Raw genomic sequence first — 12,015 nt, forward strand, 5'->3', positions numbered from 1 at the left:
TACCTCTTAATTTTCTAAACTGCACAAGTAAAAATGAAGTGGGAATAACATCTTTGCAACCAAAAATTAAAAAATACTAATGGCAACTTTCTAAAATTGTACCAACTAACATATGATCAACCTAGGAAATTTCGAATTGCACTGCTAGGGTTCACTAATACTTCACTTCTCCTGCTCACTCCCTCAGTCCAAACTAGAACAAAGTATAAAAACCCATTCTCCAAATCGTACTGAAAAATTCCAAAACTATGAGGAGGGTTTTGTATACAAGAATCACAAAATGTTGCAATAAACAAACTATATTTCACAGACATTATTGCAATTCTCATCTTCCACAAAACAACCAAATCTTGGTCCAAGAAATCACCCAAATTCTCAAAAACAAGAAGTGGAAAAAACTCATTGAATCCACAAACCTAAAAATGAAGCTAAACCCAGATGTAATTCGCTCTGTTCTTCAGCAAAATGAATCGAGTAATCTTGAACACCTTATCAGTTTCTTCCAATGGTCAAAACACATAGTTGGTATTCACCAAGATTTGGAAATTCACTCATTTTTAGCTCTTCTTTTATGTAGCAACAGTTTATATGGTCCTACTAATACTGTTCTTGAAAATGTGATTAAATTTGGTTTGCCCCCTTTAGATGTTTTGAAATCTATTGATGGTTGTTGTAAAGAATCAAGATTCAAATTTGATCATGTGATATTTGGGTTGTTGATGGATAAGTATAGAGAGAAAGGGTACTTGTTTGAAGCTGCTAGTGTTGTTTTTGCTCATAATTATAAAGATCTTGATTGTATGCCTAGCTTGTTTTATTGTCATCGTTTATTGACGGATTTGTTGAAAGCTAGTAACTTTAAATTGTTTTGGCGAGTCTGTAATGCTATGCGTGAAGCAAATGTTAGGTTTGATGCCTTTACGTATACGAGTATGGTGGATGCTCATTGTAAGGAGGGGAATGTTAGTGATGCCAAGAAAGTGTTTGTTGAGATGGAAGAGAAGGGTCTTCGTCCAAATATGTTAACCTACAATTTTTTGATGAAGGGGTTGTTTAGAACTGGTCATGTGAATGAGGCAATTGAGCTTAAAAGGAGCATGTTGGCAAAGTCGTTAGTCCCTAATCTATATGTTTATACCACAATTATTAATGGTCTTTGTGCTGCGAATAGATTTAGAGAGGCGGTAATGGTATTAGCTGAGATGACTGAGATGGGAGTGAAGCCCGATAGAGTTGTTTATGGAGTTTTACTTGATTGTTACTTGAAACATGATGATGTGGATGAGGCTTTTCAGTTGAAGGATGCTAAAGGCGTTGAATTAGCCCTCTGCAATACACTTGTTCTTGGGCTCTGCAAGTGTGGTAAGATGGAGAAGGCACATGAAATTGTGGATGAGACGACTAGAGAAGGTATCGAGCCTGATTTGACAACTTATACCTTGTTGATTGAGGGACATTGTCAAGGTGGCAATGTCGATACTGCTTTGAAGCTTCTTGAAGAAATGAAGAAGAAAAATCTGGCCCCTGTTGAGTCAATCTATTTTATGATAACTGATTGTCTCTGCCGCAATAAGGATTTGGATTCAGCTATGTCTTCTCTTCAAGACTTAATAACAAAGGATGGGAAGCGAAATGCTCCTACCTGGAGAACTTTGTTGATGAATTATTCTCGTAAAGGCCACTTACAACAGTCGAGGAAGATTTTAGAGGCAATGCATGAGCAGGGGATTGAGCCAGCGACTCCCCATTACAATATTCTTATAAAGGGCCTCTGCGAGGCGCGGAAGATGGAAGATGCTCAAAGTTGCTTGGTTGAAATGCTGGATAGAGGCCTAAAACCTGACCAGGATACTTATGAAGCCTTCATTATTAGATATTGTGGAAAAGGGGAGTTGCAAAACGCAGATAGGTACTTATTTCAGATGCTGCATCATGGGTTTAAGCCAAACAAAGCAATTTTTAGTGCTTTGATCAGTGCGAACTGCAAAAGTGGTAAGGTAAGTGAAGCCTTTGGGGTATTTAGAAGGATGCTTGCTTTGGAGGTTCTGGAAGTGCGTGGTGCCTATCTTGCCCTCCTTCGTGCTCTCTTGGTGAACAAAAAAATGCTAGAAGCAGCTGAAGTCATTTCAGAACTTCATGGCAAGAATCTGGTTGCTGATGTTTCCTCATATGATGTTCTCGTCTGTTATTTTGTTAAACACTCTGAGATTGAAAAGGCCTTTACCCTTTATGAGGAATCACAAAACAGAGGTATCCGTCCCAAATTACACGCTCGCAATCACTTGATTGCTGGGCTGTTTAGAGCAGGTCAAATCGAGAGAGCTAAAATGATATTTGATATCATCTTAAAAGAAGGTCCAAGACCAAATAAAGTGACATATACTGCAATGATATCTGGTTTTGCTGAAGTAGGACAGTTGTCTGAGGGATTTGGCTTGTTTGACTCTATGAAACTTAGGGGGCTGTCTCCAAGTAAGATCATTTATAATGCTCTTTTTGATGGATGCTGTAAGACTGGGAACTTGCAGAAAGCTCAGGACTTGCTTCAGGAAATGGTGCAAATGGGAATAGCTTCTACTAAAGCTTTTAATACATTGATTGATGGATTCCTGAAAAATGGAAATGTGCTGGAAACTAAGGAGTTGCTAAAAAAGATGATAGAGGGATGTGTTGAACTTGATCAGGACACATATACGATGCTCATTGAAGCTTTATGCTTGGATAGGGAGTATGGTAAAGCATTGGAACTTCTTCTTGAGATGGGGGAGAAAGGGTTTGTGCTCAATCATTCAACTTGTAGTGCTATAGGACGTAGTTTTTCACTGAAAGGTGATACTGATACAGACGAAGTATGCCTGGTAATCAAGGCTATGACAAGATTTGCTTGGATATCAGACTCCACTACTTTTTGTGATTTACTTAAGGATAGTAAAATAGGTTCTGCAATAACCAATAATGATCAAAATCATTTGTCGGAGGATGCAGAAAATGTTTTGAAGCAAGTGGGTTGAATGTTGAGCTTCACGAGGGCTTGTCACCAGTGATGAACACAACTACTTATAGGAAAGTTGAAGACAGCAAGAGCTTTCAGCAGGGGCATAGCTACACAAGAATCATTTTAATTCAGAGGCTTCTAGGCTATTGGATGGCAGCTTCGAGTACATTAACATGTTGATCACTTCATGAGGTAATTGAACTAGTCTTGTTCGTACGCTGATGGTTTTAGAATAAGAGCTTTTTAACCATTACTGTATTGTCAGCATTCCTTGAGCTCATCCCCCTTATAACTTTACCATTTTCAGGTCTACTACTGAACCTGTTAGCTCAGACAAGAAGGATATTTTTAGCCCACTCGGAGTCAAAGAGAGAGTTCGCTAAGCCAAGAGTAGTTTCATAACAAAAAAGGAAAGTGAGAATAGATCTAACCTAGAAATATGTTTTCTTATCTAACCTAGTATTATGTTTTCTTACTCTTCCTGAAGTTCATAAAAGAAAGAAAGAAGGCTCCTTATCCATTAGCAAGTTCTTGTTGCAATGTATGTGCATTAGTGCAAAGTGGTTCAACTTGATGATTGTTGCTCATATAATTGACTAGGCATTCTTAAAGGCTCATAGATGTTTGATCAAATTGTTTTCCCATTTCCCCCAAAACCCAACAAAATCTTTATTCTATAAAATTCAAATCAAACTAAACCTACTTATAATAGTTTCCAAATTAATTTTTATTTAGTATTTTTCTCAAAAGACTTCCCTTTATTTACAAATTGTCTACACAGTATGGATGTAACTATAGATTGTTCTCATTGCAGAAGCACCCAAACTATGGTGAAGTTGCCAATCGGACCGTATATTGTCGTTGTCAGGCTTTAAAATTTTCATGCAAAACACTAGAGGTGCTATGTAGGTGCAAAGGATGATATAATATTATTACCAGTTCAACGTTATTCAGGAATATTAGGATTTCCGCAAATTTTAAGCTTCTTTTTTGGAGACAAAAAAAAGAAAAAAAAAAAAAAGGGCACTAGTTTAAGGGTTCCTTCTAAATACATTTTTGATTTTTTTTCTGACATTTATTGATGTCAATGGACCCCTCGTATCAAGAAAATTGGAATTCCCACTTCTACTCTCCAACCGTGTTATATTGGAGCCTATTACATTAAAAATCTTGCTGAACCTAAACAAGTTTTTAGACTTTGGTTGCAACTACATGGTTGGTTGAGGACCAAAGATCTTCTCATTAAATGGAGAATTATTGTCAATTGTATCTTTTGCTCAAGTGTTCCGGAGACTGCTGCTCATCTTTATTTTGAGTGTTCTTACTATCCGGAGGAAAATGCTTCAATGACAGAACTGGAAGAAGACAATTTTGAACTGGGAGGCTGAATGGCCATGGGTGAAACAAATGGCAAGGGGCAAGAATGCTAGGGAAACTGTGCTCAAAGCTAGTTTGCTGTTGTGGTTTATGATATTTGGACAGAAAGAAATGCTCGAATCTTTCAACAAAAGGAAGAACCTCTGGAAATTTTGCTCCCAAACTCAAAATGGCACTATGTATTTGGGTTAGGAGTAACTATATACTGATGACTTGAATTGCTAATTTCTTGTAGTTTTGGTTTTGTGTTTTCCTCCTTTGGAGCTAGGGGTTAGCTTAGGTTGTTCGGTAGGATTTTCTCTCCCTTGGCTTTGTATTTTCCTGCACTTGGTGATTAATAAAGTCTCTTTTAATTGCCAAAAAAATAAATAATAATAAGTGTAATTTTAGCCAAATCAATTTGATCTAAAATAAATGTCCCTTCAGGAAATGAAGAAGGCATTATAAACTTGATTTCCATTTATTATACTAAAAATATATATTTTTTTTACTTTCCCACTCTATCAAAACAAAAGAAAATAATTGTTTTTTCCTTCAAAATTTACCCTTATCATTAAGTAACCATTTACCAAACTTATCGAAGTACTAATAGTCAAATTCAGATTTTTGAAACATAGTAATAACTATTAGCAAGGATAATTTAGTTAGTAAAATAAAAAAAAAACATATTAATGTTTTGTTAAGGTGGTACAAAATGTGTACAAAGTAAAAGAGAACGGACGGAGTACTTTTTGCGTCAACTCTAGCATTGCTCCAATAAATGATCCAAAAATACTGAGGATAAATGGTAATTTGAGAGGATATAAAAGGGTAACTTAGTCAAGCAATCCCTATAACTAGTGTTATTAAATGATTTTTAAGGGGTGTAATATTACTTTAAAAGGCACTTACTTAATTTGGAGGAAGTATACTGCACAGACACATTCTTTAATAACTGAGATAGTTTACTTGATTCCATCCAAATTCCATTAAAGACAACTATCACTCTCGCAATTGGGAAAATAAAACATTTGTTGTAACATATAAATATTTGGTTTGAAAGCCTATAAAGTTATTAGACAATAATTTAAGTACTAGTTTCTGGGCACGCGCCTTGTGCGTGTACCCTTAATCAATGAATACAGACTTTTAAAAATCACATAAAAAAAAAATCGTGCTAGTGACAAAATAAAATTAAGGGGGAAAATTCAATTTCCCAATGAATGCCAATTCTATCTAATTAACTCAGGAAGAAACCCTAACATTCAGAAGTCCTTGAATTAGTGCTTTTGTGTAGTTAGGTATTATTAAGTTCAGAGAGAACCATCAAACTATGGCTGCAACCTCAACGGACCTCATTACTGAAACTGGATCAGACATAAATGTGGTTGCATTCAAATTAGTGAACTGCATGGTAAAGCTTTTAACCGACTAAAACTTTTTAAAAGTCCTTAAGAAGGATTATGTTCTTGTGGCTAGCAGTGGTATTAATTTGCTGTAAAAAAACAACAATTCTGAAAGGAGAAGGGGTATACCTGCTAGCTAACTAAAATGATGAAATAAGAAGAAAATTGTGGAGTTCCATGTAACACATACAACAAAATAAGAAAAATAAAAGATACAACAATTGTCAGAAAAAGAATCAGTCTAAACATCTCTGCATCTCTAAAAATAAAATTATACAAATATAAGCCTAAATATATACGATGATGCATAAAAGATTTTAAAAAAAATATCATCTTTCTTTCATATGTATTGCTCCAACAGTAGCAGACATTAAAAATAAAATTGAAACATGACAGAAGATCTATTGTGTCATATAATTTTATACCAAGACAACCTCTCTGTAGGTTAAAAGACAAGAAATTATAATGATCACAACTAACGCATAGCCAATTGAAAAAGTGAATTGAAACAAAAGCTTTTAGAAGATCCAGAGGTATAAATAGGCAAAATGGGTCATTGGAACGTTAAAAATTAGGGGAAATATCAGTTACAGGAGAGGTTTAAATACAGATAAAAAAGGTCCCTAATAATTAATAGTGGCTGCTGGGATTCCTCAGAACTTTCAGAAATGCTACATAGTACATTATTTAAAAATACCACATACAATGTATATTTTTACATTTAAGAAAAGTACCTATTTATAACTACATTAAAATGCACATCAGTAATTAGTCATATAAAACATTTTACTGTAGTTTTACGCTAATTTTTGAAGAAGAGATGCATGATTAGAGGTAACAAGTGATGTTTTTAGGGCAATTTGCAGGATTATCCTTCGCTGGGAGTGGTCTTTAATTTTTGCCCTCTGCTTTTGCTGCCCATGTAAGGCAGAAGTTGAGCTTTAAGACAGAATTTGCATGGGCAGATTTGCAAAATTTTGCCTTAAAGTAGATTTGCAAAGGCAGAGGACAAAAATTAAAGACCACCAATTTGAGAGGCAAAACTTAAAGACCACCAATTTGAAGGACAAAAATTAAAGACCACCCCAAATGAAGGGAAATCATCGCAAAGAAAAAAAGAAGATGTTTTTATTTTTAGTAATTAGGTGTTTAATTCTTGAGCTTTAATACACCGAAGAAAATCAAAGGCCTTAATTAATAGATTGCCCTATTAAAAACCTGAATATGGTTCATATTTGTGGCCATATGAACGGGCAAAGTTACACATGCTTCTACTTATTATTATTATTAAAAAAATTTTAAAGGGGTAAAATCGTAATTTAACTTTAAAATTTGAAGCTTTCCACTTTTAGTATTATATATATGATCATCTGATAATCTGTTTCTTCATCAGAATTTCAAGTTCAGATTTTCATTCCGAAAAAGAAATCATAGCTCGTACTTCCTAAATCAAAATTAACCCGAAATATCCTCTGGCGTGTGGGGGCCAGGAGTTATTAGCCCTTTATGTGGTCAATCCATAACTTCGAACGTGTATGACAATCTCATCATCTTTGGTTTCTTCTTCTTCTTCTTCTCCCTAACTGTCAGCAGAATTTTGTCCTTCTTCTTCGTCACCATCAGCAGAATTTTGCACATCCTTTTCCCTTCATCTTCAACACTATTTTCAACTACCTCATCTTCATCTTTGACAGATTCTTCTTCCTGAACATCACCATTGTTTTCTTCTTCTACTTGTATATTAGAAACCTTTTTTCGTCTATTATGAAAGTCAATCAACAAAGTGTCGTCGTATATTTATTCCCCCTCCACTCTCAACTTTTTGACTATTCTTGTTATTTTTTGCGGACTCCTCCGCTGATATATTAGTCCCACTACTTGGATTACTTTCATTTTTCATCCTAGTCATGACTATGATGAAAAATCGCAGATACAAACTGTGAAACTTAGACAAAAAAAATTGCAAACTGAAATTCGAAAATTCAGAAAAAGAATAAATTAGGGCTCCTTACTTGTATATCTCTTCAAGGTAGTTGATGATAAGCTTGAAAACACAGCTTTCCAAGGCAGTTGAAGAAGGGGACATTCAAGGATTTCAAATCACTGCTAATCTACCTAGGGAGGTGTATGGTTTTTGGTCAAGTTTTCCTAGCCAGTTTTCTGTTGTTTTGAGAAAGGGGGAAATCAGGAAGATTAAAGAATTGATTTTGGGGGGAAGAAGGCGGGTGAAGATTTGTTGGAGCCTAAATTTGTTAGTTTTTTTGTTACTTTTAAACTTAACCCCAAAGTCTTAAAATTACAAAAAGGTCCCGCGTGCGTGTTTGCTAAGCCTATGATTAGTATTTTCTGGGGAGAAAAAAAATGGGGTCGCAAACTCTAATTAAAAAGCTTGCGAGGTCCTGCCATCGCATGCATAATGTCAGTTTGAAAGAGCAGAAATGGACTGTAATATTATTTCTGGGTCGGATTTTAGATATGAATAATTTATTTGAGTCATGGAACTTCTTATTTTAAAATTATTATAATTTTCCAGTGAGTTGGCCTGAAAATGGCAAGAATGACTTTGAATCAATGAAGTGAAAGTTAAATGATTTTACAATTATTCAATTAAGTTTGATGATTTTACTGCAATTATACTACAAGTTGAATTTTGCAAATTTAACCCCATAAAATCACAAACGTCAACCTAAAGATACTTGGATCAACCAAATTGTCACAATTAAAATAATTGAAGTAGCAGAAAACACCAAGTTATCACTAACATGTATTACTAGTTTTACATTTTTTGACTTTTAACTCATAATTCACATTGTACCAAGAAATATAGCTACATAAAAGGGATGGAGCTGCTCTGCTCCATTAGTTTTTGCTCAAGCAATCGTCTATACAGTCCTAGAAGGTTGCCATGTGGTCTTATATATTTTAATGGTTGGGATCTATTTTTGAATTTTTTTCCTACAATAATTACTTTATTTGTTCATTTATTATTTTATGGCTTAGAATATTGCTTATCTTGTATAGTTCCATATTTGACTGTTCACTATTTATGCATTAAAGGAAAGTACAGTATTTTATAATTTAAATCTCCAAATCTTATAAATTTCGATATACTTTTTTTACTGTTATGTTGTATTTAGTTTATGAATTATTTTCTACATAAAAAATACTAGTGAATGTTTTTTTTTAAAACCTAAAAGGATGAGTACTATATATCACCGTTAATTGTATTAACTAGAGGGGAGAGAACTTGGAAACTTTCCTAATTTTAAATCCTAGACCGCGTAGGAAAAAAAAACAAAAAAATATCATACATAGTTTCCATATTTACGCTTATATATACCTGAATCCCTGTTGTTGCTATACATTTTGCTTCACTCATTCTCTTGTTTACAAGTAAGAACCCTAATAGAAATTTGGTGAAACTATTGTAATGGCTGAAGTGTTGTGGAAGAGAGGAAGAACACTAGGTAAAGGATGTTTTGGTTTTGTTTCTTTAGCATCGACTACTACTTCCAACTTCCATGATGATCAAACACTTGACGATGTTCATCTTCCATCCCTCAATGCCATAAAATGTTGCATGTTAAGTCATTCTCAGTCTCTTCAAGATGAAAGGGAATTCCTACAACTGTTTCAAAATTCTCCTTATGTGATCCACTGTTTTGAAGTTAGTGTGACTGAAGAAGATCATTTAGTCCTTTACAATTTATTGCTGGAGTATGCCTCTGGTGGGAGCCTAGCAGATTGCCTTAAAAACAATTTTTCAGGGAAAGCGCTACCAGAGTTTGAAGTTCGAAAGCACGCAAAGAATGTACTTTTGGGGCCAGTGGCGTACGCAGAATTTTTTGCAAGCAGTGTCGATATTTAAAGAATTTTAATTTAAAAAAAAGGGTACTTTTAATAAGAGGCCTATACGTTTTTTCATACTTTTGTTTATAGTTTATATCCTTAACAACATAAAGTCTTTAATTTCACTTAATAATATTATTGCTATCATTTATATTAGTAAGTATTAATTCAAGTTAATAAGATGTTAACCATGCATTAGCAATACAATATGTGGGATATTATTGTATAAAATTTATTTACTAATATGAAGATGTGAGAAGTCTAATGCAAAATTCTAAAATATTTTTACAATAAAAGTAGATAGCTTTTCTTTTTATTGTTTACTTTTTTATATTTCTACAAACTACAGTATTGTTTAAGCGAAGCTCAAATCATGAAATTGACAATTAATTAAAAAAATTGGAGCCTCAAATTTTTAGGGGCCTAAAGTGAAGGCTTCACTAGTCTCCCCCCTTGAGCCACTTCTGAAGTGAACAAATAAATAAGTCACTATAACGACAACGTAATTTAAAAAAAATACAATTAAGGTGTTAAACTACAACTCTCCTCGATGAGTTTCTATTTTTTGAAACGTATCCGTAATAAACTCATTACAAATATTACTAAATACTTTTTTTTTTACAAGTCACAAAATAACTACTCAGAAGCTCAGCAAAGACAATAACTTATAAATCACTATAATGACATCCTCATTTAGAAAACACAATTCAAGTATAACATTACAGCTCTCCTCGATGAGCTTCTATTTTTGAAACGTATCTATAATACACTCATTGAAAATATTACTATTTTTTTTTATACAAGTCATAAAACAACCACTCATAAGCTCATCAAAGGCAATAACTTATTTTTGGCAGCAATATGAATTTGATGGATGTTGGTTTACTTGATTTAGAAACTTTATTTTTGAGTAGGCGTCAAATGATCAAGACTTGACTTCAGTGAATTTTCTGAACAATGCTATTTTTTTTAAAAAGTCATTAGGGCTGACGGAAACACTTTTATCGAGCAGTGTCATTTAATTTATATATAACCAATATATGTTTTGATTCGACATATTATTTTTGTATATATAAATAAAAAATATTTCCGGCCAAGCGGTGTCACCATGTGCCTCCACCCCTGTTTGGGGATCAGTCAAGTTCAGGGTCGAGGGATCATTCACTGTGATATAAAGCCTCACAATATTCTTCTTGTGGGCAATGATGAAGTTGCCAAAATTGCTGATTTCATACTTGCTCTGACTTTGGAATAGAGCTGGAATGGAAATCACGGGTTGAGGGGAATGAGAAGGTACATGGCACCAGAATCAGTGCTCCACCACGAGTACGGACAAGAAGTTGATATTTGGGCCGTTGGCTATACGTTCTATGAGTTGCTTACTGGAACACCATTGTGGGAATCGAATGAAGAAGATGCAAAGGCTGATGTGCTAGACCGAATTGCATCCGAGGAACCAAATCTTGAGAATGAGAAGCTGTCGAGAGAAGCAATAGATTTTCTTAGAAGTTGTCTAGTCAAGAATCCCTGCTCCTGTTGGACTGCTGATATGCTCTTGAAGCATCCTTTTTTGAATTCGTCCAAATTAGCCGATCAGCCTGCAAAGAAAAGGAAGAAACAAAGTTACACGTCACTTTTACGGTGACCGCACCAAAAGACTGCATTCAAGACACAGCCGTACGTTCGTGATATGATTATAGAACATTAATGCACTAATTAATCAGGATGTAGCTGTAGAATCTGAGGAACTTGGAGTAGGAAACTCGTGTAAAGCTGCTAGCTACTGACGACAGATAGACTGATTATGGAAAATTGATTTGTTATATATGTAAAGAACTACTTGTGGGCTTGATCACTCTTAAGGATTTGTTGGGTACGTAGGCAGCCTATCACCAAGATGTGATCTGGTGCAGCCCCTTGTCGGTTTAAAAAAATACAGTGTATAGTATATTCTTGTTGTTGATAAACACTCCTTAGTCCTTACAACAAAAGAAGAAGGGTTACTTGTTGTATGTGATTTTTGGCCATGAATGAGTGGCATCAGTTTTGCCTTAGTATGTTGATTGCAGGCTTTATTCTACTTTATTGATTAATTTGAAATGCTAGTCCAAATTTAAACTGTAAACTCTCTTGCTGATACATGAATTTGTTTTTGCATATCATAATTATCTTTCTGTGTTCGTCTTGTACCTATCATAAAGTTGCATGAAATATTTCAAATTATGCTCTTTGTTCTTCATTGTAAGTTTGTCATATGTCTTCTTGAGCCTCTATCGTCAGCAGTCAGCTAGCAGGATTGTGAGTTTCATTAGTGATATGATTCTAAATGGCACAAATAGCACAAGGATGCTTAGAAGGACGTGAGACGTTTGGATGATAGCATGGGAAGAGATTGTGGAGACTTCTACA

The 12,015-nt window shown here is 34.5% G+C and overlaps 1 protein-coding gene and 1 pseudogene across 1 annotated transcript; both read left to right on the forward strand.

The window, feature by feature from the left end:
• The first annotated feature begins 107 nt into the window (after window positions 1-107).
• LOC132618133 (pentatricopeptide repeat-containing protein At5g61990, mitochondrial-like) lies at window positions 108-3,570 on the forward strand. Its single transcript, XM_060333203.1, has 2 exons — window positions 108-3,187; window positions 3,303-3,570. Exon 1 carries the CDS (start codon window positions 249-251, stop codon window positions 3,009-3,011), a length of 2,763 nt encoding a protein of 920 aa, XP_060189186.1. The 5' UTR covers window positions 108-248; the 3' UTR covers window positions 3,012-3,187; window positions 3,303-3,570.
• Window positions 3,571-9,187: 5,617 nt separating this feature from the next.
• Window positions 9,188-11,314, forward strand: LOC132619591 (mitogen-activated protein kinase kinase kinase 20-like; annotated as a pseudogene).
• The last annotated feature ends 701 nt before the right edge of the window (window positions 11,315-12,015 follow it).

The sequence above is a fragment of the Lycium barbarum genome, chromosome 11 (genome assembly GCF_019175385.1).
Source record: "Lycium barbarum isolate Lr01 chromosome 11, ASM1917538v2, whole genome shotgun sequence".
NCBI lineage: Eukaryota > Viridiplantae > Streptophyta > Magnoliopsida > Solanales > Solanaceae > Lycium > Lycium barbarum.

Coding starts and splice junctions, on each gene's coding strand:
- LOC132618133 (XM_060333203.1), top strand. CDS start 249: ATGAGGAGGGTTTTGTATACAAGAATCACAAAATGTTGCAATAAACAA.